At 57.4% G+C, this 23,839-nt stretch overlaps 7 protein-coding genes across 7 annotated transcripts; 2 read left to right on the top strand and 5 right to left on the bottom strand.

The window, feature by feature from the left end:
- Positions 1 to 1,605: 1,605 nt before the first annotated feature.
- N657DRAFT_626716 (uncharacterized protein) lies at positions 1,606 to 3,295 on the bottom strand. The gene is made up of 2 exons (XM_062790798.1): positions 3,201 to 3,295; positions 1,606 to 3,071 (listed from the first exon to the last, which is right to left on the bottom strand). Exons 1-2 carry the CDS (start codon positions 3,268 to 3,270, stop codon positions 1,693 to 1,695), a joined length of 1,449 nt encoding a protein of 482 aa, XP_062643240.1. The 5' UTR covers positions 3,271 to 3,295; the 3' UTR covers positions 1,606 to 1,692.
- A 201-nt stretch (positions 3,296 to 3,496) lies between these two features.
- On the bottom strand, positions 3,497 to 4,598 carry N657DRAFT_581657 (uncharacterized protein; the record flags this gene model as incomplete). Its single annotated transcript, XM_062789554.1, has 3 exons — positions 3,497 to 3,614; positions 3,673 to 4,134; positions 4,201 to 4,598. 3 exons carry the CDS (start codon positions 4,596 to 4,598, stop codon positions 3,497 to 3,499), a joined length of 978 nt encoding a protein of 325 aa, XP_062643241.1.
- A 606-nt stretch (positions 4,599 to 5,204) lies between these two features.
- On the top strand, positions 5,205 to 6,403 carry N657DRAFT_581591 (uncharacterized protein; the record flags this gene model as incomplete). The annotated part of the gene is made up of 5 exons (XM_062789545.1): positions 5,205 to 5,499; positions 5,566 to 5,948; positions 6,001 to 6,074; positions 6,136 to 6,308; positions 6,366 to 6,403. 5 exons carry the CDS (start codon positions 5,205 to 5,207, stop codon positions 6,401 to 6,403), a joined length of 963 nt encoding a protein of 320 aa, XP_062643242.1.
- Positions 6,404 to 6,427: 24 nt separating this feature from the next.
- Positions 6,428 to 8,885, bottom strand: N657DRAFT_604443 (MFS general substrate transporter). Its single transcript, XM_062790169.1, has 4 exons — positions 8,359 to 8,885; positions 8,022 to 8,292; positions 7,608 to 7,950; positions 6,428 to 7,548 (listed from the first exon to the last, which is right to left on the bottom strand). Exons 1-4 carry the CDS (start codon positions 8,598 to 8,600, stop codon positions 6,617 to 6,619), a joined length of 1,788 nt encoding a protein of 595 aa, XP_062643243.1. The 5' UTR covers positions 8,601 to 8,885; the 3' UTR covers positions 6,428 to 6,616.
- A 307-nt stretch (positions 8,886 to 9,192) lies between these two features.
- Positions 9,193 to 10,169, bottom strand: N657DRAFT_604445 (Crotonase-like protein; the record flags this gene model as incomplete). Its single annotated transcript, XM_062790170.1, has 2 exons — positions 9,904 to 10,169; positions 9,193 to 9,788 (listed from the first exon to the last, which is right to left on the bottom strand). Exons 1-2 carry the CDS (start codon positions 10,130 to 10,132, stop codon positions 9,193 to 9,195), a joined length of 825 nt encoding a protein of 274 aa, XP_062643244.1. The 5' UTR covers positions 10,133 to 10,169.
- A 302-nt stretch (positions 10,170 to 10,471) lies between these two features.
- Positions 10,472 to 16,568, top strand: N657DRAFT_658996 (mating factor A secretion protein STE6-like protein; the record flags this gene model as incomplete). The annotated part of the gene is made up of 4 exons (XM_062794944.1): positions 10,472 to 11,467; positions 11,543 to 11,877; positions 12,459 to 13,411; positions 13,471 to 16,568. The coding sequence occupies 4 exons, from the start codon at positions 10,472 to 10,474 to the stop codon at positions 16,566 to 16,568; spliced, it is 5,382 nt and encodes a 1,793-aa protein (XP_062643245.1).
- Positions 16,569 to 16,923: 355 nt separating this feature from the next.
- On the bottom strand, positions 16,924 to 23,456 carry N657DRAFT_626727 (nonribosomal peptide synthase SidD; the record flags this gene model as incomplete). The annotated part of the gene is made up of 2 exons (XM_062790799.1): positions 16,924 to 22,917; positions 22,971 to 23,456. 2 exons carry the CDS (start codon positions 23,454 to 23,456, stop codon positions 16,924 to 16,926), a joined length of 6,480 nt encoding a protein of 2,159 aa, XP_062643246.1.
- Positions 23,457 to 23,839: the final 383 nt, after the last annotated feature.

The following is a 23,839-nucleotide window of genomic DNA, read 5'->3' on the forward strand; positions in this document are numbered from 1 at the left end:
GACCTCTTCCCTGTCCCTGACCTCTTCCCTGTCCCTGACCTCTTCCTTGTCTTCCTGTAGTCCCCTGGACCCGCGAGCCCCGTCCACGTCCTCGTGCCGGCGTCAATGTCGACATTTCGATATCTTGTTCTTGATGGAGGCGTCTGTCACGGGTGGGCGCAACTGACCACTGCGTAACACCCTCAAAAGAGGGACCGTGGTTCGAACTGTCCAGTCGAACCAGGAGTTGCGCACATGAACCTCACACTGTCACTACCCGTGACACTACGGACGACTCTGACAAGGCCAGCATGAGCAAGGGTAGCAACGGCGACCAGCACTAGAAAACATGTCCTCTGGCTCCGAGCACTATAACTACCACTCGACCAATGACAGCAAACTACACTGCGCTCACCAGCACTTACTCCCACCCTCAACCATCAGACAACACGGTCACCCTTCCTTTTCACCTTCGTAGGCTCCTAAATCAAACCATGACTGGAGGAATGCCCGGACGTGAGTGCAGTTGGGACTAAGTGGAGGGAGGAGAGGGCCGGGGGTGTCCAGTTCGGAAAGGTGATAGTGGCCAGGGACATGTTGGCAGTGGTAGCTCTGATGTGTCGAAGACTGCGGGGCTCAGGGGTGTGGAAGAGAAGGCAGTGGCAGAGGTGCAAGTGCAATCCCAGAAAGTTTAAGGAGTAAGCGAGGAGCAAGACAACGAAAATTGCGAAGAAGCGAAGGCTGTTACGCCAAGGAAGGGAACGGGTGAAGCTGCAAAATCCGATCCAGGGCCCATACTCGATTAACGTCGCGGGCGGGCTGTACTTTAAGCAGGACTCGCGACGCTCTGCGCCAGGGCTACATATAAACGGAGGATGCAGACAGGGCCATGTTTCGTTGTGCCTCCCCCCGCCCTCGTGGCGCCTTTCTCTTGTGCGGGTGTGTAGGTGCGTTTTACGCGCTTATCTGAGCGCAATTGAGCCGTCAGCTATGGCGGTTTGATGACAGACAACGAGGCTGGCGCTATTTACGTTCATGGCTTGCAGGATGCGGCTGGAGTCGAGCCTTCATAGGCGTCTTTGCATGCCGTGACACCAGCGCCGCCGACCGTACCTTTCAGTTCCAGGCAGCTCGATTTCTATTAGGGGAATGGGCGCCTTAGTACCATCCGTTTCGTCCACGCGTATCCCGGTCCAATGTCCTGGCAGGACCTCCTAGGACACAGGCGTCCTCCAGTTCTAACGACAATGGGGGACACCTTATACGCACCTATGCTGCCCCTGTGCAGGCTGGAAATGGGTATTGCGTGGGTAGTGTTCATAGATAATTTAAATAATCAGGATTATATGCCGTAATATGGCAAGTCACGGGCATAATGCTGGGAGTGGAACCGTCGAGGAGAATGTTGGATGGGCAGAATGCTATAGAGGTTGACTGGGAGTGTGCCGCAGCGAGGCCACACTAGAAAGCTCACATCCAACCATTCAAGTTCAGCTCCAGCGAAGATGGTTGGCACAGCCACCAACGCTCTGAGGCTCTAGCAGCCTAGGTACCTTGATTTAGGGCACCGTATAAAAGAATGCGTATACAGGCAGAAAAGTAGAACAGCGGGTAAATAATGGAAATAGCTATAGAACCTGGTGGTCTGACCCAGCATATGCAGGGCAAGGACAACGACCGGAGTTTTGCGAAGTACCTTGGCGCTGCAACGGCCTAGACCAGCCTGACTATGGTGGGCGCATCCTCTAGGTCAACCATGCTCCCAACAAAGACGCCCGGCTCGTAGAACGAAACTTCATCCTTGTCGGAGTCCTGGGTGTACCGGGCGATCCCCGGCGCTCCAAGACACCACCTTATCCCCGCTGCGACCAGAATTTCAACGCTGTCCAGCTGGGGTAGTTGTTCTCGACAAAAGAAAAAACCATATCCCGTGCTGACATACTCAGAAGTCCCCCGAAAGCCCAATTCCTGGAGGACTTTAAAGGCTGCCTCTCCGAAGTCCAGACCAGCATAAGCACCGTCCGGTCGGTAACCGGCGACAAATTCCTTCATGAAGGCGTCGAGATGCGGCAGAGGAGGTGCCGGCTTCAGGATGACGACGTTTTCTAAGATGAGACATCCATCATCGACCCGTCCACGGAAACCATTTCCCCAGCTAGGCAGTCGGATGATTGCGGGAAGCTTGGGGTCATCAACGGGGCGCCAACGCCGTCCGAGTGTTGTGTCCCTCTCAACCGAGCTGAAAATGAACGAGTAATCTCCCTTGCGCTCACACAGAGAGATGAACGCCTCACAAGGACTTAAGAGCTGCACTGGCTTGGCCGGCTCGTTGGACAGGGCTCCAATCATGGCATAGAAGTGATCCTCAATCCGAGTTTGAGAGCGGGTGTCCATAGCGGACATAACCTGTAGAGCCGACCGCTCCAGGTATCCGGCGACGTTCCAGTCCGTCATGACGTCTTCGAACGAGTCGAGACGTGGATAACCGGCGCGCTCGGGAAGCGGAAGTAAGATGAGGGCGTGGCCCAGGTATGACAGGAACTCAGTGCAGTCAACAATGGTGCCGTGGGCTGCGTTTTCGCAGGTGATGAAAAGCCTTTTAGCGTTTACAGCTTCTTGGTATGTCCATGCCCGGGTGACCCAGTCCTCCTTCTCAAGCAGGCCGAGGTGTGTCGGCAACAGATCTCGTCTCTGGCGGATTTGCTCGATGGCCGGACATGCTTGTTCGGTAAGCACAACAATGACCTCTATAGCTTGCGAGTAGATGAATCCCATGCTCTCGAGTGTCGCTGCTCGTTCGGCAGGGTGCTCCTCGCCGGGCACGCTAAAGGCATCCACCCAGATCCTTTGGCAGGCCGGCCGCTGCATAATTATCGCTGACACGGCTGGCTCTGTCCTGTCCGAAACCATCGCGGTTGGATGGAATGGGCTGGGAGTCCGTCCAAGACCCCAGGAGTACGACAGACAGATGAAGTCGACTGTGTCGTCGCTGGTTTGAAGGTCCAACTCCGCGATGCCCCACGCTCGGTCCCCAAACAGTTGTGTGGGAGCGCCGTCTGGGAAGTCGGGACTTAGCACTGATAGACGCATATCTGTCGAGTCTTTGTAGTTAGAATGGTTGCAGTCACTGAAAGTCAAGGATAGGGACTTGGAGAAAATACAGCTTGGACGTGCTGTCGACACCAACCCAACAGGAGTTAGCAAAGTTCCCAAACCTTTACCTTTGCTTTCAGTCGCAGGCGAGATAAGCAGCATAAAGCGGGTGATTGGGCTGTATGGTGTGCGGCGCATGCTGTGTTACCGGACGACGAACAGCTGACCATTGCCACCGCCGTCCTTTCACATGAGAGTAGATAATGAGATGATCGCTCAGCAAAGTGTTGACTATAGAACAAACTCTACTTCTAAGGTTCTTGGTTATCATAAGCAATATTCTGGAGACGGATTTTGAGACGGATTTTCAAGGACACCAGCTGAAATGCTGAAGTCTAAGCCTGCCCAACTTTGGAGTCCTGGGTTACACCACTCCTGTGCCAATCCAAACAGGATTGGAAGTACAAATAAACATGTTGCTGTTAAAGACGCGCCCGCAGGATGCTTGCATGAAGATCACGCCATCGGTCTCGAATGATGTCCTATGAAAGGTCCAAAGTCAGACAAATTACGCGAAGGGTGGTGGTAATGGGTACTTACGAGTCATCGCACCTCCACTGCTGAGAGATAACAAGCATGTTCAGCTTTGGGTCAAAGGAGAACTCGCCCGTGGTTCTGGCTGCTGCGTCCGCGAACCTGCATGCGCCCACAAATGTGCCATTTTGCTGGCCGGATGTTGCGCAGCTGAGCTCGCCGCCGAGGGCAAGGCTCCTAAGGGTAAAGGACGGACCCGAGTCAGACACAATCTTCGGATTGGTTGGCGAGGATCCGGGCTCCATCTCAATGCGCCGTTGCCAGTTCTCCAGCCTCCACGACTGGTACTGTGTAGATGCGTCTATGCATGCCACAGTCCCATCTAGGGGAGCCGGCAGAAGTGTAGTGGAGATGGTGAGCGTCGGCCGAGTACCCGTCGATGGGCTCTTGGGGACACAGAAGCTGCCGTCATCTGCGGTTGTGCAGTTGAGGTCGAGGCTTATGGACCCAATTGCCAGCCCGTCGGATCTGTTTCATTCAATATCAGTCAGCCAGTGAGGCGTCGGTTGCGGAGACCCAACAAAGGGCGCTCACCCTTCCTTGTCAGAGCAGGCAAACGTGTGTGCCAGGTACATCGCCCTCTTCTTCCAGTCCACTGCAAAGGACACAGTCCTGTCCTGGGCCAGGCCAGCGCCGGTATAGATGCAGTCGCCCCATATCAGCTTATTCCCGTCTTCATACCAGCCCTCCCATGCTTTAGGCCACTGTCCGATGCACTCAAACAAGGGAGTTCCAGTGCTGCCTTGCAAACTCGCTGCGATGGTGGCCAGGCCGTTGTTCTTGCTCGGGTCTGGCCCGTCATATCTCATGTCGCCCAGGCGATACTGGAAACCTGCACTCGAATTCCCGCAGGGCCTCGCGGCGTATGCTTTAGACAAGAGCAGGTGTGCCACCACCGTGCTCAAGGCAAATGACACGACGTTCTCGCGCATTGTAGGCGGGGCTTAGTTGACGATGACTGGACTAACTCAGCTGAGGGAAAGAAAGCACAAAATGTGAAGCCAATCAGTTAAATAACCCTAGAATCAAAGCGGAGAGACCTCCAACACTAAAGGTATACGGCGAAATCTTAATACTGCTTGTGTGACTGTCTTGTTTAGCCTCATTCTCCCAGATTGCCTGCGTAGCCGATCCCTGTTTATCGAGAGAGGAGGAGGGAGGGGACCTATTCAACCGATATTAACGCCCTTCCAAGAACCCATGTCCAGTCCAGATTCTAGAAGGACGACAACTGCCGACTACAAGGTAGAAACAATCTACTAATCCACATGCAGCCGATCACCCCGTTCTTCTCGGTGTTGGACGGCATTGGGTGCCCCGTTATCCCGACCGGAATGGAACTCTCGCTATTTAGGACCGCACTGTGCCTGTCCAGGGGGTGGCAGACTGAACTTGGTTCGGCCACATCCAACTTCAGAACCATACTCTGGCTGATACCTGCGTCGCCTCGTGCAGTCCTTCGTCGCGACCAACAGACCAAGATGAAGTGCAAGGCTCTCTCACTGGTGCTGCTTGCCCAAGGGGCAGCAGCGCAGCAGATGATCCGTTTCAGCTGCTCCCAGCTCGTTGTCGCGCGTATGGACCCGTTGGTCAACCCGGGAATGCCGCAGTCACCTCACGTCCACCAGATCGTCGGAGGAAACTCGTTCAAGGTCAGCATGGATCCAGCCACCCACGACCTTGTCAAGCAGTCAACCTGCACCAGCTGCACCTTCTCCGAGGACTTCTCCAACTACTGGACCGCCGTCCTGTATTTCCGTGCCCGTAACGGAACATATAAGCGGGTGCGTCAGTTTCCGAATGTCGGCCTCCGAGCGGACGGTGGTGTCACAGGTACATTTTACCCCCTTTTCCATGACCATCATCTCTGTCGCTGACAGGCCTGGGTACCTCCTTTAGTGTACTACATCCCTCCCTACGATGGCAAGACCACCGTCACGGCATTCAGACCCGGCTTCCGCATGCTCGTCGGAGACGCCGGCCTGCGCGAGGGGACGGGCATGCAAAGACAGCTTTGCCACCGCTGCCTGGGCGCCGAGTACGACCAAGGCGGCGCTCCTTGCACGGGTTCCGACTCCGTGACGTTGCCCACCGGCTTCTGCCACGGCGGTATCAGGACCACTGTGACGTTCCCGACTTGCTGGGACGGCAAGAACATTGACAGCCCTGACCACAAGAGCCACGTCGCCTATCCAGCAGTTGGAACCTTTGAGTCGGTTGGCACTTGTCCTGAGACTCATCCCGTCCGGCTGCCCCAGCTGATGTACGAGGTGATGTGGGATGTATGTCTTCCTTTCCGCTTTATTGTGGTGACAGAAAGCTAAGAGTGAACAGACCACCAAATTCAATGATCCGGACCTTTGGCCAGAGGATGGCTCGCAGCCGTTCGTGTGGAGCACTGACGATTCGTATGACCCCTGAAAAGATTGATGCTAACCGGACGCATCCGCTAACAGTTGGGATCCACAGTGTTGGATATACGCAGCACGGCGACTACATGTTTGGCTGGAAAGGCGACTCCCTGCAACGCGCCCTTGATGCCCGCTGCGGCAACGCCGTCTGCAAGGAGCTCCGAACTCAAACATCCGAGGAGGCCATGAAGTGCACTATCCCACAGAACATCCCAGAGCATGTTGACGGATGTGAGTTGAAGTGTATTCTCCTCTTGTAAGAGGAGACGGAGCTGACGGACTCACCAGGGTTGGACAGCATTCCAGGCGTAGGGATGACGCAGTGAGGAGGTATACAAGCGAAACAGGTCCTGCATGGGGCAAGTCCAAATGGCATACGTCCGGGTAATTGTTACACCGGAACGACTAAGTACTCGCTATATTACATGGTATCATGTTCCTCATATTTCTCCTCCCGCTGCCTACTACCCCTTCTCCTTTCCAAACGGCTTCAAGTTCACAGTATGGCCCTCAAGGGCATGCATGGGAATACAATCACCTCAAAAGACGGTACCCTTCACTTGCTGGACCTTGGCGACGTTGATGTTCCTAATCAGGAGCACAGCAACGATGCCCAGGATCATGAAAGATGTGCCGGCAGCCAGCATCCTCGTCTGGGCATATCCATACGCCTCCTGAATGGCAAGCCGCTCAGGGGTCCCCACCTCATAGCTAAGCTGAGTTGTCAAGTCGGCGTAGATCATGTCAATGTTCTCCAGGGCCGACTCGGGCAGGTACTCCTGGAGAGCCTTGTAGAAGGTGTTTGTCCAAACGGCGCCCGAGACGGTCGAGCCAATGGCGCCGCCGGTGGTGCCGACGACGAACAGGAGGGAGAGGGCGACAGCGACGTGCTGGTGGTCGACGGCGGCGAGCATGGCGACCTGCTGAACGATGATGAAGATGCAGCCGCCAATGGAGATGAAGACCTCGCACATGATCAGGAAGCCGACCGACTGGTCGGGACGCCGGAAGTGGATCATCAAGCCTTGGGCAAAGATGTAGAGCGGGACAGCGATGTACAAGAGCCACTTGAAGTAGCCGGTCTTGCGGATGGAGAAGCCGACCAGGATCAGGAGCACGCCCGAGACCACACTGAAGGTGTTGCTGACGTAGCCGGCCTCGGCGACGCCCAGGTTGTTGACAGCCTGGAGGAAGGAACTGAAATAGTTGGCCCAGCAGTAATACGAGATCTGGTATGTTGCGCTGAGCAGGCATGCTCCGATCACGGTGCGGTCGGATAGGAGGCCGAAGGTAAACATGGGCGTAGGTGCCAGCCGCCACTCGTAGACGACAAAGGCGCACAGGACCACGAAGCCAACGATAATCATGGCGATGATGTATCCGGACGCCCAGCCGTTGGGGGCCTCGGCTGCAAGCGAAAATGGAAGGAGGAACACGGTGAGACCCGCAGAAAAGAGGAAGACTCCAAGGGCTAGGACGACAACAAGTTAGTAATCGTTCTATACAGGTCTGGATTCAGAGTCAACCTACCGTCGAATTCCACGGTATAGTACCAAATGCTCTGCAGCCACGCCCTGCCGCTCTTTTCTCTGGGGAGCACGCCGTGCTTCTGGGCCTTCTTGAGGTTGAACTTGAGCATGAAGTACAGCGGCGCAGCGACGAAAGGGAGGATGATGGCGAAGCATCCAAAGCCCCATCTCCAGGTGACATTGGCGAGGAAGTCCTCGGCAGCCTTTGGCCCGGCAAAGGCGGTGATAATGTAAGGCGAGGAGGTGAAGGCATAGGCCAAGCCCCGATTCTTCAATTTGGAGGAGTCGGCGGTGACGACGTCGACACAGAAGATGATGCCGCTGAAACCAATCTGGTAGAAAACCTGAGTTGATAACTATTAGCAAAGGCTCACGAAGACAACAGGACAACCAGGCAACGGATAGCTAGTCTTACAAAGGCTGCGCAAAAAGTGGGAAGATTCTGGCATGCAGCCATGAGAATCATGCCCAGGGTAGCAAGACAAGTCATGATGATGAAGCCCGTGGGTCTTCCCCAGACATCCAAAACCTTGGCCAAGGGGATGTACATGGCGGCCTGGATGGCGTTGGCGACGACGTAGATGACATTCAGCTGCGAGTGCTCCTGGAAATCGCTCGTGACGTAAGGAACTAGGCTTTGTAGAATGTTGTACTGGAACGCGTTGACGAGATAGAGCATCCAGATACTGGACAGGCACAGAGGAGGTTAGCCATTTCGATTCGCCCGCAGACGGGTAGAAGTTGGGACGCACTTGATGAAGACAGCAATCAGCGTCGTCTTGCTCCAGGTCAACGTCACGGCCTCGATTTCCCGTACACCCTCCTGCAAGTCCTTCCCGGGCCTATCAGCCTGGCCATTGACGGCAGACGCATCGTTGATCTCGGGATCTCTAGGGGACTTCTCTCCGGTGGTGTCGACAACGACCGGCAATTTGCCCTCTTCCTCTGTCGACGCCCGCCCCAGCTTGGCGCGCACACTAGACAGCAGCGCCATTTTGGTTTTTGCTCTGAGGGGACCGAGACAGACGACACTCAGAGTCGCAATGACTGGAAAAGAGGAAGAAGGGATTGAAGTTTGGTAAGGTAAACAGAACCAGAAGGTTGGGTCGGATCAGGGTGGTATCAATTGATCAAAGCTGCAGCTCTCCCGACCCGATGAAGGCCCGGGACTGTCCCGTTTTTCCGTTTTCTCCTATCAAGCCTGCCTGCATCTGATAAGATTAGATCGTGCCATTCTTGTCTGTCACGTCCCCGAAATCGGTGGTGTATCTCGAGTGTGTGTACACAGTGTGCTTCGTTCTTGAGCTACCACGGTGGTGGATTTTACATAACAACTCAAGCTCATTCCACCTGCCATTCTTGGCATCTTTCTGCAACGGGGTGGCCAAGAGCGCCTCCCCCACTTTGCTAGGCTTGATCTAATCAATCCATCAGATTAGATGAAAATTTTCACGTTGTTGGCCCCGGCTCGCTTAGAGCCCACTTTCGATTCGACAACCAAGACACAGCAGCCATGCCAGCTGCAGTTGACGAGGGACCATCAGGCAATTCGCATCCGATAGTTTCTTAGCCGAGTGGAATACTACCTACAGTTTCGAGTCCAGCCATTTGGGCGGACGTTTTTCCCCAAACGCCCGGATTCCCTCGGCAAAGTTGGGCGCCTCCCGCAGCCGGGGATACCAGTCGCGGTCCAATGCCGACACAGCATCCTCGACGCTTCCGTTTTCCCAGGCCATACGGACTCCCACCCGCCCAACAATGAGCGCATCCGGGCTGTTCCGGCACATTTCCTGCGCGACCTGGATCGCTGCACGCGCAACGCCGCCGTCGGCAGCCGCATCCACCACACGCGAGACCAGTCCCCACTCGCTCAACGTCCTGGCATCCACGCTCCTGCCCGTCAACACGAGATCCATGGTCCGCTGCAACCCAATGGTGCGAGCCAGCCGAGGAAGACACCCCGCTACGGGCACAATGCCACGCTTGGCCTCGGGCAGCGAGAACTCGGCCGACGACGCTGCGATTACCACGTCGCAATTGGCCACCATTTCAAATCCCCCGCCCATGCAAAGCCCGTTGACGGCCGCAATGATGGGCTTCTTGCCTGCCCGCCGCGGAAGTCCAGCGAGGCCCGGAGCTGCCATGTCGTTGACCACCCCAGCCTGGTTCATGGCGTTCCACTCTGCGCATGTGTCAGCCGGGGAAACCTCGTCTTTGCTTCTTGATCTGATGATCTGATAAAAATTTTGCAGCCGAGGGTGGAGCACCACATCCCCACCACGGAACGGAGCACTTACCGTGGAGATCGGCCCCTGTGCAGAACGCGCGCCCCACGCCCGTGATGATGCCAACCCACAGGCTCTCATCTTGGTCGAACCGCTCCCAGATGCCGGCTATTTCACGGCTGGTGGCCTTGTTGATGCAGTTCAGCTTGTCGGGTCGGTTGATAGTGACCTGGACAATGTGCTCGGCCGGGAAAGACACCTGGAAGTGCTGAAACTGGAGATTTTGCGTTCTCAGAGACATCTCGAGAGGGAGGGTACCGGGTACGTGGAGCTCGCAACGCTCTTGGAATTGCTTAGGTTGAAGTCTTGTCTTTCTCCCGGGATCGGTTCTTATAATCCGTACTGGCGTCGGCTCGTCTGGGCCTGGAACCGCACCTCCGCCCCCTGTTCGGGTCGGCATTGGAACCATTCCTCCCTGTCGGTACCTTCATGCGATATCGGTACCTAAACAATGTGAGAGCCGGCAGTTTCCTTTGACTTTGTTGCCGATTATCCACTGACTTGTGGTTCCTTCTCCTGTTTGAGCTTGCTTTCCTCTCCTTCTGCCATTGCAGTCTCAAAAATCAGAATTACCACCGTCATGGCACCGACGTCGACGCCGGCCAGTAATTACCCTCCGGTGAAGCTGCCACATCCGTTCCTGACATCATACCGCGTTCAAACTGTCGCCCAATCAATACCAGCCAAGCTCGTCTTGACCTTTGACGAGCAGCAGCCCGAACATGGACGTCCATTGCAGGAGCCCCTTCATATCGACTCCCTCTTCTGGCTCGATCTGACCCCGCCACCACAAAATGAGCGCCCGCCCATCGCCGACAACAGCCCTTGGGCCCGCGCCCGCCGGAGTCCCTCGACCGTCTTCACTTGGACCGGTGCCGGTGCCCCCTCGCTCGGGCCGGTTTGGAACGTAGTTCACGCCATCTACCTCGCATACCCGACACACGAGTATTTCAGGGTGACGCTCGCTGGTGAAGGGAAGGACCTGCTCAAGGACACGCTCCTTGCTACGGGCCTGGCCATTGAGCATCCCAAGCCGCGCTGGGACGCCCGCGGGCCACCCGCTGGGACCAAGATGCCGGTCGTGACCGGTGAAGCAGAGCTGCTGGTTCTCCGAAGCTCCTTCTGGCAAGGGGCTGCCTCACCGATGGGCCCCCGCCCGATTTGGGTGGTGGGAGATGGCACGGATAGCCATTTGCTGAAGTCCCTGGCCGACTTCCCCATCATGCCCGAGAACTTCCAAATCACGAACAAGTTTCCCGATGGTGAGCCTGTCTTCACCCGCCATCCAATACGTCGGCCGAAGCCACAGCCTGGCTCCATTGTCTACAGCCGCTACGTTCCCGAGCTCGACACGCACTTCTCTCTCGAAGCGGTGGACTGGCAGAACAAAGAACATTTGGAGCTGTTCAATAAGTGGCAGAACGACCCGCGCGTTGCGGCCGGGTGGAACGAAACAGGGACACTCGACCAGCATCGCGAGTATCTGCGCAAGCTGCACTTTGACCCGCATGTCCTCTGCCTGTTTGGGCGCTTCGACGACTCTCGGTTTGCCTATTTCGAGCTTTACTGGGCAAAGGTAGGCCCCATCCAGTCGCTGATTCTTCCCAAGTCCTCGCCTGAGCAACTCTGACACTTCTTCCCCCTTCCCCAGGAAGACCACTACGGAGCGCATTGGGACGCCGGCCACTACGACCGCGGGCGGCACTCGCTCGTGGGTGACGCGTCGTTCCGTGGCGCGAAGCGGGTTACGGCGTGGTACTCGAGCTGTATCCACTACTGCTTTCTCGACGACCCGCGCACGGCCAACGTGGTGGGAGAGCCCAAGGCCTCGGGCGCCATCATCCTCTCATACGAAAACTCGCAAGGTCTCACGATCGGCAAGTACGTCGACCTGGGCCACAAGCGGTCGGTACACTCCATCTGCAGCAGGGAAAAGTGGTTCCAGCTATGCCCGTTGTTTTGGGATGGGAGGGAGAAGCCGTTGGAGTCGGCCGATCGCGCGGCATGGAATGCGAAGCTTTAGGGTGCAGCATCCGCAGAAAAGTGTGGTAACTGCCCAAGTTCATGCTGTATACACAATATCTACCCGTTGCGCCCCTCATGATTGGAGTCCAAATTCCTCGCTGTAAGATCGGCGGCCGTCCGCCAGTTGTTCGCGCTCATGGTCTCTATCCTCGACGTGGCGTCGTGGCTTCTGTCGCTTTGCTTCGGCATCAAGGACGGCGTCGCATTACCAGAAATAGCGGTCTGCTCGAGGGTCACAGGGACCAGGGAGGGATCGCACGACTGTGCCGTGTCGTAACCATGGGCGGAGATGCGTGGAGTCAGTCTTGACCACCCGTTGTCCTTTCACACGCCCCACACAATACAAGGGCACCCCTCCCCTGTCTAATGTCTAATACATCCGGGCCCGATGTCGGCTGAATATGATCTAAACCCTTTCCGACAGTCTCTTCTAATGACACCCCGTTGGTTGACGGCCAACATTCCAAGACCTCTCATCTCAAGGTCCAGAGGAAAGAAGGAGGGACATCACACGGCAGCAGGTCCGGACACCGTCGACTTAGGATCACCATGAAGGCTGTCAACACATTCTCGGGCTACGGCCGCCTGCTGCTGGCCGGCAACCCTACCAAGCTCGACCTCTCCACGCTCGCAGCAGCCATCGTGTGCGCCATCGCCTCAGGCGTACCCTTCCCCCTGATTGGCATCTTCTTCGGCCAGCTGCTCAACGATTTTAACGAGGTGACGTGCGTCGAGGAGGCCGGATCCTCGGTGGACCCAGCCACGGCCGACGCCTACCAGCGCAGCGTCAACGACAAGATCCTCATGATCTTTTATTTGGCTATCGCCCAGTTCGTCACCATCTACGCCCACCTAACATGCTGGACACTGTACGGCTCGCGCCTGGCCCAGCGCCTACGCGAGCGTTATCTTGCTAGGCTGCTTACGCAGGAGCCGTCGTACTTTGACGGCTTGCCAGCGGGAGAGGTTGCGCAGCGCCTCAGTGCGGATGTGCAGACTATTCGGTCTGGCACGTCCGAGAAGGTCGGAATCTGTCTGTCGAGCGTGTCGTTTTTTGTCACGGCCTACATTGTGGCCTTTATCAAGAACTGGGAGCTGGCTGCCATGCTTATCTCGCTGTTGCCGGCATACTTTTTGATGTCGTTTGTGGGCAGCCACTATATTGAGAAGTACTCTGGGCTAGTGGCGGACCACGCGGCCACGGCTGCGTCGATTGCGTCCGAGGCACTGTCCAATGTCGTTGTGGTGCAGGCGTTCGGGGCGAATAACCGGCTGGAGGGCAAGTTCGCCGAGGCGCTGTCTGCGTCGAAGCGCGAGGGGGTGAAGAAAGCCACGGCCGTGGGCATACAGTCTGGTGTGCTGTACTTCATCGCATACGGTGCGAACGGTTTGGCGTTCTGGCAGGGGAGTAGGCGGATTGCCGATGCTGCGGGTCAGAAGTCAGGGGGGGCTACAGTTGGTGACACGTTCACTGTCATCTTCATTCTGATTGAGGGTAAGTGCCCTCCATGTCTAGTCTTCTCCGAGGTTCTACGTGTTCTAACACGGTTACAGCTACCTTGCTCTTGAGCCAGGTCGCGCCCTTTGTCCACCTCTTCGTGGCTGCCGTTGCTTCGTTCCGGAAGTTGCGCGAGGAGATGGACCGCGAGTCCAAGATCGACGGGACGGCAGCATCAGGCGTCCAGCTTTTGTCACAGCAGACGGAAAAGTTAAGTCTGGGCTTCGAGCTGAAGGGCGTATCGTTCAGCTATCCCTCCAGGCCCGAGATAACTGTCCTGGACAAGATCAATATCAGCATCCCGGCATCGAAGCACACCGCTATTGTGGGTCTGTCAGGAAGCGGCAAGTCCACCGTCGCGGCCTTGGTGACGAGACTGTACGATCCAACGGGCGGCAGCGTTCTGTTCGGCGGCCATGACCTCCGCGACGTCAACGTCCGTGAACTGAGGAGCTTCATCAGTCTGGTGCAGCAGGAGCCCTCTCTCCTAGACCGGTCCCTGTTGGAGAACATCGCACATGGCTTGATCAACTCAGGCAATCCCGCCCATGAGCACTTGAAGACGAAGCTCCTCGGCTCCGACCTGGCAGACCTGGCTGCAGAGGTGAGGAAAGGGAAAGATCTCGCTACCGCTGCGGAGCAACGGGGCGCCAATGTCGTCGAGATTGTAAAACTGGTGCAAAGCGCAGCAAAGCTTGCCGACGCCGACGGCTTCATCACTCGACTTCAACACGGATACGGCACGGTGGTGGGATCCAGCGGGCGGCTGATCAGCGGCGGTCAGAAACAGCGTGTGGCTCTGGCCAGGGCTCTGGTCAAGGATCCTGCTGTTCTCGTCCTGGACGAGGCCACGGCCGCGCTCGACTCGAGAAGCGAGGAGCGGATCCAGCGGGCCATCGCCAACATCTCGACCGGCCGAACCGTGCTCACCATCGCCCACCGCCTCTCGACCATCACCGGGGCGGACAACATCATCGTGATGCATAAGGGGCAGGTCGTTGAGCAAGGTAATCACGCCACACTCATGGCCAAGCACGGGTCCTACGCCGAGCTGGTCAGGTTGCAAACCCTCGCTCCCAAGAAAGAAAAGACTGCCACTACTGCAAGGTCATTAAACGATTGCGAATTGGACATTGCCAGCATGACATCACGCAGTGATGCCGAGGACGGGGAAGTCGAGAAGCATGGGAATCGCACCTCGATAAGCGAGGCTCCCGCCCCATTTATTGCCAATGGGGGTGAGGGTGACGGGGAAGAAGGGGAGCGTGAGACACCGTCCAAGTCCCTGTGGGCTTTAGTCAAAGGGTACGCCCCGGCCGTGCGGCCGCACCTTCTCGTCATCGCTCTCGCCCTCATCGGCTCCGTCGTGGTCGGCGGAGCATTTTCGGGCGAGGCCGTCATCTTTGGAAACACGGTCGACAGCCTCAACATCTGCCGTAGCCCGGACAGCATCCGGTCAAGCGGCGACTTTTTTGGTCTGATGTTCTTTGTGCTCGCCATCATCGAGTTCTTCGCCAACGCCGTCAGCTGGACAGGCTTCGGCTGGGTCACAGAGCGCATTGTTTACTCGGTGCGCGTGCTCTCGTTCCGCTCCCTCTTCGAACAGGACATCCAGTGGCACCAGTCCAAGGGCCGTACCCCAGCCGTGCTGCTGTCGTACATCACGCGCGACGGCAACGCCCTGGCCGGGCTCAGCGGCTCCGTCATCGGCACGCTTTTCTCCATCACCGTCAACATGGTCGCGGCCATCGTGCTCACGCACATCATCTCGTGGCGCATCGCGCTCGTGTGCCTGGCACTTGTGCCGCTGCTCCTCGGCGCGGGGCTCATGGAGCTGCACGTCCTGGGCAAGTTCGAGGAGCGCCACGAGAGTGCGTATACCAAGTCCGTGGACATAGGCACCGAAGCCATCTCGTCGATCAAAACCATCGCCGCGCTGTCGCTTGAGGAGGAGACGCTTCGCACGTACCGTCGAAGTCTGAGCGGCCCACGCAAGGAGACGCTCAGGGTAACGGTGCAGGCCAGCCTGTGCCAGGCCATTACCTACTTCCTGGGGAACTGCGTGAATGCACTGGCGTACTGGTGGGGTGCGAAGCAGATCATTGCTGGGAACGTCTCGACGGCGCAGTTCCTGATTGTCGTGTTTTCGCTGCTGGTCAGCGCACTGCTCTGGAGCCAAATGTTTGCCCTGGCGCCCGAGCTGTCTAGTGCCCGTGCAGCCATGGCAAGGATATTGGGGCTAATCGAGATTGGGTCCGACGGGATGCAGGGGAGGGCGGCTCCTCGTGCTGATGGGGCTGCCGGAGGCAGCGCAGACTCTCCCTCGTCCCCTACCAAGTCCGATGCTTCCTTCGAAGAGAAGTCCCTCGAAGCTTCTAGCCTCCCTCATCACTCAAGCAACAGTCGAGCCGCCAGCGTGCAGTTTCGCGATGTCTACTTTTCCTATCCCGCCCGGCCAGACGCCCAGGTGCTCAAGGGGCTGAGCATCGACATGAAGCCAGGCAGTTTCTGCGCTCTTGTCGGGCCGAGCGGTGCCGGCAAGTCGACCATCATCTCGCTGGTTGAGCGGCTGTACACGCCGCAGTCGGGTGCTATCCTCATCGATGGCGTCGACGTGACAAAGAGCCGGGACACAGCTTTCCGCGACTCGATCGCCCTGGTCCCACAGGAGAGCATGCTGTTTGAGGGCAGCATCGAGTTCAACATCGGGTTAGGTGCGCGGCCTGGTCACAAGGCGACTATGGACGAGGTTGTGGCGGCCTGCAAGCTCGCCAACATCCACAATGTTATTGAGGCCTTGCCAGACGGCTATAAGACTCTATGCGGTCCGAACGGGTCCCAATTCTCGGGGGGTCAAAAGCAGAGGTTGTCGATTGCGCGTGCGCTCGTGAGGAAACCCAAACTGCTGATCCTGGATGAGCCGACCAGCGCCCTGGATGCCGAGTCAGAACGGCTGCTGCAGGATGGCTTGGAGAAAGCATCGAGGGGTATCACTGTCATTGCCATCGCCCACCGTCTGCATACGATCCGCAAGGCGAACCGCATTTTCTGGATCGAGGACGGGCGATGCGTCGACTCTGGAACGCACGACGAGTTGTTTGAGAAATCGCCGGGCTATAGGGCGAATGTGATGCATCAGACGGTGGCAGAGTGATGAATGGGATCATGTAGATCAATATTTAGTGCTTCGAAGATTTAAAGCGGCTAGAAGTGCGTAATATGTCTGAGAACTAAGTTATCATTCTTTGGTAAACAAAATTGCGGCGTTTTGTGGGGCGGGAATGAAATGGGGAAAAGGGCGCGGGCAACATAAACAATAACAGCTTTGGACAGTAGTACGGCCATTCAACAGATGGAAGCAAATAACTGATCGCATTGCACGAGAACTGAAAGTTGAGAAGTGAAACTAAAAGTCCACTAGAGAAATAATGAAAGTCCATGAGGTCAAAATCAATCTGAGCCTTCCTTCATTTCTTAAGGTAAGTTGTTACCTCCTTTCCCTCTACTAACTAAGCACTCATAAATACCTTTTCATCCAACAACCCACTTCCTTCACCCCTCGCCAATTCTCCCACCACAGCTGCCAACTCTGTCAACACACTTTCGACCAACTTCTCATCCTCCTCCGCTCCCACGACCCCGACATACATCGCCCCCCCCTTAACAAACGACACAATCTTCATCGGCGACGCGGCATCCCCATGTGGGTTCACAATCCCCACCTTGCACTCCCGGCCTGCAAACCTCATGACATCAAAGTCCTCCCAGTCTTGATGATGCACAACCGAGTCAAAGTACGCCACCCCTTTTTTCTCCCCACCATTCCCGGCACTAGTAAAATCCAACCACCCACACTCCTTCGCTATCTTCCCGAACCCGACCCAGTCCCAGGCCATACTCTCGGCCCCCTGCCGCTGCACAAACCCCATCAGATCCGCCGCCGTCCACCATCTCTGGAAGGTGACGCGGACCGGGGTGAACTGGTAGCACGGCCCCATGACGTTCTCCGCTTCGGGGAAGGTCTCGAGCGTCCGGCCGGACGTGATGCCGCCGAAGGTAACGTCGGGCGTGCGCAGGCGGCGGGCCAGGAGCAGCGCCCAGGCCGAGGTTAGGAGTGTCGCTGTTGTGATTCCCGCTTGGGCAGGGAGGCTGACTTCCTTGGGGACTGGGGTGGTTCGAAAAATCGCCTTGCTGCTTGTGGTGGCGGTCTGGCCTGGAAGGACGGACAGGGAGGCGCCTGAGAGGAGGGTGCGCCAATAGGTGAGAGCTCTGGATAGGGAGTCCGGATTGTGGATCTGGAGGAGGTAGGAGTAGAACGGGATTGGTCCGGGAAGTTGGGCCTTGCCGGCGTAAAGCGTCTCCAAGTCGCGGAGAAGGTTGGGGAGGGAGACGCCGTCGTATTGCGCATGGGAGAGTCCAATAATCAGACAGGACTGCCCGGCGGTGTTCTCGAGCAGGAACATGTGGAGGAAGGGGCTGCCGAGGCAGTAGGCACCGGACTCGATATGGGAGACGCAAAGCTCCTTGGCCGATTGCTCCATGTCCGTGGCCTCGGTTTGGTGGATCGCAATTGACATCTCCAGGTCCTTAAGGACAACCTGGTAGATGCTAGAGTCGTGTTGGATGAAGACCGTACGCAGGATATCGTGGGCTTCGACCAACTTGCTGCAAGCTTGGAGTAGCCCTTCATGGTCGATAGCGCCCTCGTCAAACGTCAACATGGTGTATTGGAGTGATGTCCGTGGCGGTTGAATGGTGGCCATGACGTCGAGAGTTTGGGGATCCGTCACCGGATACACGTCTTGGACGGACCAGGTCGCATCGCCCAGTTGCGGACGTACTATCTCAGTGACGAATCGTTCTTTGTCCTCAAGGGTCAGCAGCGAGAAGGGTTGATATTCGGGCGGCGATGGCTCGCGTGCCGCCATTATTCGAGTGGTCCCGTTAGTTTTCTGATACTGATTCACTTTGAGCACTTTAGCTGCGTCGCCGAGACGCATGTGGCGGAAGATGTCGGCCACGGTCAGCCCGTGGCCCTGACTCCGTAGAAGGGAGACCAGCTTCATGGCCAGGACCGAGTCGCCGCCAAGACGGAAGAAGTTGTCATCGACATCGATCTGATTGATGCTGAGCCCGAGGATCTTGGCCCAGCCAGACTGCAAGATGTCTTCTGCGGCCGTTGTCGTCGTGGGTTGTGTCGGTATGGTCGTCTTCCACGCTTCCTGAAATCCTTCGCGGAGCTGTTCGAGTGCCTGACCGGGAATTTTGGATGCAAGCTCCTGAAGGAGGCTTCGGTCGACCTGCTCTCCTTGAACGGGCATCCTGTCGATGACGACGTAGGCTGAGGGCACGAGGTGCGAGGCGAGAGAGTTCTGGACAAACTTGTCAAGTTTCTTGAGCGCCGAAGCAAGGCCGACGGGAACCGCGGCGCAGACGTCTATCGACACATTGTCCAAGACGTCGATGGTGTGCTTGGCTGACATGACATCGACACTGGGTTTGGTCCCATAACCCTGCGGTCGCTCCACAAAGATAACCAGCTCCTGCTTGGGCGACCCCTGGGGCCGAGAAATAGCTGCAGCCGCTCGAACATCTGCATCGAGGTAACTCTTGAAGTGCACCTCAAGCTCGGTTAGGTCCGCAGCGTGCCCCTGGGCCGAGGTATTCATGTCTTTGCGGCCAATAAAGACCAAGGTGCCGTCCTCTTGAAGCTTGACAATGTCCCCGGTTGACTGGGCCTTGCCTGTTCGTCCGGCATATTGGGATGCCCCGGCCACAAGCCATGTAGGCGACTCGACAACGCCATCGCCAGCCAAGAAGTCCCCTTCAAGCCACATCTCGCCGGGACATCCGATGGGCGCAAGTATGGACGGATTCCGCAGATCACACACCCAAGGGACAACCACTCGGGGCTGATAAACAGACCCCGGCTTGACAGCAGTAACATCTGTCCGCAGTCTCCCAGTCGTCGCATCTAAGACCAATGACGGAGGGTCCCGATTCCAACTCCAGATCTGGTTGAGCTCGGCAGAAGGGAGACATGGAACCTGATCAAGCCTCCTTCCCAAATCTTTACTCAACTCAGCACACGCCGTCTCGAGCTGCGCCAGAATGCGCTCCATCTGCCACACGCCGACGAGGCTGCTATCAAAGCTAGCACAAACTCTAAACCCGTCCACCTCGATCCCGCACGCCAGCATCAGCGGGTACGGGTTAAAGTGAATCGCTTCACGAACAACATCCCCCAGGACAAAGCCGAGCTCCTTCCCCGCTTCGTGCTCCGGCGCAGGCTGGATGACCAAGCCCGTGGGCGCCTCGCAGGCGTATTGCGCGTCGCGGCTGACCTTGCGAATGTTCTGCATGCCCATGTGCTGGTAGGGGGTGCGCGCGAGCGTGCCCTGCTGGATGGCTTGCAGATACGAGGCCACGTCGCCGCAGCGGTCGACGCGCACGCGGATGGGGACGGTGGCGATGAGCGGGCCGACGATGGCTTCGACGCCCGGAAGAGGAATGTCGCGCCCTGTGAGCGTCTCGCCGAAGACAACGTCGTCGTTACCTGAGTATCGCGAGGCCACGAGGGCCCAAGCGCCACGGATCAAGGTGGCCAGCGTGAACGGCAGGCCGGCGATGGTGAGGGCCGAGAAGGGGATGCGGCGCTCGAGGATGGTGTCTGGGTTCGGGAGGAAGTCGCGCGAGGGCACGCGTGGGAATTGAGAGCCGACGGCGCCCTGCAGCTCGCGTCGCCAAAAGTCTTGCATGCCGGCCTCGTCTGTTTCCCAGACGTACTTGACGAAATCGCCCATAGTGCTGCTCGGAGAAGAAGGATTTCTTGATTGGGTGTGGTTAAGGGCGCCGCGGACTTTCTCGAGGATGAGTGGCTCCGACCATCCGTCATAGACGGCGTGGTGCAGCGTCCAGACCATGTATCGCTTGTCCTGGGAGGAGGGAGGATCAACGACAGCATACCGGGCGAGGCTTTGTCCGAGGTTCATCTTGTCGTTCCTGTCCTCCTCGAGAAATTGCTCCAGTTCTGTTGCAACATGACGCCACTGAATGCGCTGGTTAAGCACGACTTGGCTGAGGCCAGGATGGTCCTGGAGGTGTACTAGGCGAGATCGGAGGATAGGGGTTGCTGCCACGACAGTCTCCCATGCATCCTTCCAGTCGTTGATGCTGATGTGATCGGGGATGCATGCCACTCTCTGGGCAATGTAGGCCTCGGCAGACTTGATGGAGAAGGTGAACAGGGACTCCTGCGTAGGGGTGCAGGGGTAGATATCCTCAATGTTGGCTGGGTCTATCCCGCAGACCTGAGCTGCCTCCTCGATGGCGATGTGGGCAGGCTGCGGAATCAGACTGAACGCAGGCCTCTCGCTTTCCTCTTTGTTGGCACCGAGACTGTCGACAACCGCTGCCATGGCAGCGAGGGTGGGGTTCCCGAAGGTACTGATGACGCTGAGATCGAAGCCCTGGTCTCGGCAAACCGACGACAGGCGCATGGCGGCCAGGGAGTCGCCGCCCAGGGCAAAGAAGTTGTCGTTGGGCTGGATGTTGGCGGCGTCCAGCTTCAGTGTCAAGGCCCATGCCTCCCGCAACCGTTGCTCCATCTCAGTCAGGGGCCGGTTGTTGGACTCAGGGGTAGCATCGTCCGCTAATGCCACTTGGTCTGCCGTCAGCTGTCGCAAATCGGCAGTCGCGCCAAACTGTCTTAATTTCTTGCGGTCGGTCTTGCCAGAGATCAAGGTCGGAATCCTGTTGACCGGGATGTAAGCGGTAGGCACCATGTACCGCGGCAACACTTGGCCTATTTCGGCGTCGGCTTTAGACAGCGCCGAGGCGAGCTCGGGATGTAACTGGGCATGTTCCAAGTCGGAATCTTTCCCGTGCGCTGTCGACCGCGGCGCAATGAAGGCCACCAGCGTGGGCTGTCCTTGAGCGGACCCTTGGGGAACAATCACCTCGGCGATCACGTTGGTGTCCTGGGGCAGTCTGGCTCTCAGCTGGCTCTCGATTTCACCGAGTTCGACCCGCTGACCCCGCAGCTTCACTTGGGTGTCTTTCCGCCCAACGAACACAATCTCGCCCGAGCCATCAGGGTCGTACTTCCCAAGGTCCCCCGACTTGTAGAGACGCCCACGGCGGCCAGGGTACTTCCCGTGGCCCGCGGTGAGCCAAGACGGATCCTCGATAAAGGCCGCCGCCGTCTTCTCCGGGTCGTTCAGGTACCCCTGTCCCACAATGGGGCCGTCGACGAGCAGCTCACCCACCGCACCGACCGGCAACAGGGTTTCGTGGTCGTTGGGATCGACAATCCAGATGGCCGCCCCGTTGCCCGGCCCGATCGAGATGTAGTCCCTGCCCTTGGCGGCGCTGCTATTGACTGTGCAGCCGATGGTGCACTCGCAGGGGCCGTATCCGATGATGATGCGTGTGAGCTGGCCCCAAAGGTTGACGTCTCGCGCCGAGGCGGCCTCGCCTCCGAGACCAAGACCGTCGAGGGATGCAATGAGGTCTAGGTCCAAGATGCGGGCCACCGATGGTGTGATACCCGCGTAGTTGACTCGCATGGCCCGCATTGCCCCGTTGATGTCGTTCAGTCGGTCCTCGTCCGATGGGATGCAGAGACAGCCGCCGTTGGCGAGGGTCAGCAGCATGCTGTCGATGCTGACGTCGAAGGCGTATGCCGCAAAGTCAAGCACCCTCGACTCCTCTGTGTATCCTACTGCTCTGGCCCGTGGGATGGCACTGCTCGAGTAGGTCTGGTGGGAGATCTTGACGCCCTTCGGAGTGCCGGTGCTCCCTGATGTGAATATAATGTACATGAGAGCCGATGCTGGGACTTGAGGCAGCGCTTCTTGTGGGTTTGGCATATCTGCAAACGTCTCCTGTTCCACAACCAGAAGCTTTCCGTCTGGCAGAACAGACTTCGCCAGGTCATGTTGCCTGCGTGACGAGACCATGGCTTTTGCGCTCACTTGCTCCTTCATGTTCTGAAGGCGGGCAAGTGGGAGTGTCGGGTCCATCATCACCATGGTTGCCCCTGCTTTCATGACAGCCAGGACGGCAACAATGGTCCATCTGGATTTCTCAAAACATAGCGGCACGAAGTCTTGCAGCTGGACACCTAGTTCATTCCTCAGAAATTGGGCCAGATATGTCGAGTACCGGTCGATCTGCCCGTATGTGAGGCTCCCGTCCCAAGACGAGATGGCCTCCTTGTCCGGGTGCCGCTGTGCCCGCTCGGATATGACATCGTGCATGCAGAAGTCGTTGGTAGGGGGCAGCTCGTGGTTCCATCCCCATATGGCGTCCAAGTCATGCTTGGTTGGGCCCAAGAGGCTCCGTACTGGCGCACCAGTGTTTGCCATGCACAGCTTGACTGTGTCGGCCAGCGACTCGACATGCCACCTCACGGTGAACGGGAGCATGGACTCATTGTGCCAGACTGGGTTGATGTTGAGGTGCCCATCTTCATCGAAATGCACTTCAATATGAAGCAAAGGCTGTGGTTGATGTCAGTATCCTTGCCTCAAAACAACTAATGTGGTTCACCCACTTCCTTGCTCTCGCTTGCTTGGGCCAACGGACCGGTGCTCAACAAAAGCGAGACAGGGGAGGCAGAGGTAGGCCTTGGCGAGGCCGATGCGATATGGCGAGAGATGGCCGCAGCAGACTGTTCGACGCTGCTGTCGAAGTCTGGCATAACCTCGTTTACAGAGAATCGCATTGTGCTGGCCGTCTCATCATCGGCCCCGTTATCCGAGGTCTTGTAGGCCCAATCATAACCGATCTGACTGTCTTCCCGAGTCCTTTGGAGGACCATGAGCCAGGACAAGAGCAGAAGCTCTTGACTTACTGATGTTGGTGTTGAGACCGAGACCAGATCCGAGTCGACAGCGATTAGTTCGACTGATGGCAAGCCATGACCATTCGTCTCCGCCGGCAGTCGCTCGCCGATCTCGTCCTGGATATCGTCCTGGATATCGAGTTGGATATCGAGCCGCCCATTCTCTAGGCTCTCACACACATGTATTGAACCCATCACGACTTACGGGATTCAGTGGTCCGAAAATCAGTCAAGCGGGTTGTTGGACAGTGGGAGGTATCCGATCTGAATGGAGATGCCGTATGAGAGGTTTCGGGAAAAACCCGGCGGTCGTGGAAGGACGAACTGCCAAATCCAGCACGAGGAAGATCCACAGAAGACTTCCTTCAGCAGGCTTAAGGGGAGCCTGGTTCTCGGGACTAGCATACCCACATGACAGCGGCTGCGGGCTGTTGAGGTACAGTATGACGCGCTGCAAGGCACATCATGCAGCCGCTCGAGGCGCAAGAGCCATCCTCTCGAACCGGAGGAGCACACATGTGCAGCGAGATCGGCAAGGGGCCACAGTCGGCCTTGTCCAGCCCACCAGACACACGAAC

Source organism: Parathielavia appendiculata (assembly GCF_033297405.1).
Source record: "Parathielavia appendiculata strain CBS 731.68 unplaced genomic scaffold N657scaffold_26, whole genome shotgun sequence".
NCBI classification, from domain to species: Eukaryota; Fungi; Ascomycota; class Sordariomycetes; order Sordariales; family Chaetomiaceae; genus Parathielavia; species Parathielavia appendiculata.

Bases quoted from the DNA above. Each gene is read 5' to 3' on its own strand.
- N657DRAFT_626716 (XM_062790798.1), bottom strand. From the start codon at position 3,270: ATGCGCCGCACACCATACAGCCCAATCACCCGCTTTATGCTGCTTATC. The intron at 3,072-3,200 runs GTAAAGGTTTGG...AAGACTCGACAG, and splicing joins GCCTGCGACTGAAAGCAAAG to ATATGCGTCTATCAGTGCTA.
- N657DRAFT_604443 (XM_062790169.1), bottom strand. From the start codon at position 8,600: ATGGCGCTGCTGTCTAGTGTGCGCGCCAAGCTGGGGCGGGCGTCGACA. The intron at 7,951-8,021 runs GTAAGACTAGCT...TTATCAACTCAG, and splicing joins CCACTTTTTGCGCAGCCTTT to GTTTTCTACCAGATTGGTTT. The intron at 7,549-7,607 runs GTAGGTTGACTC...TTGTCGTCCTAG, and splicing joins CTATACCGTGGAATTCGACG to CCCTTGGAGTCTTCCTCTTT.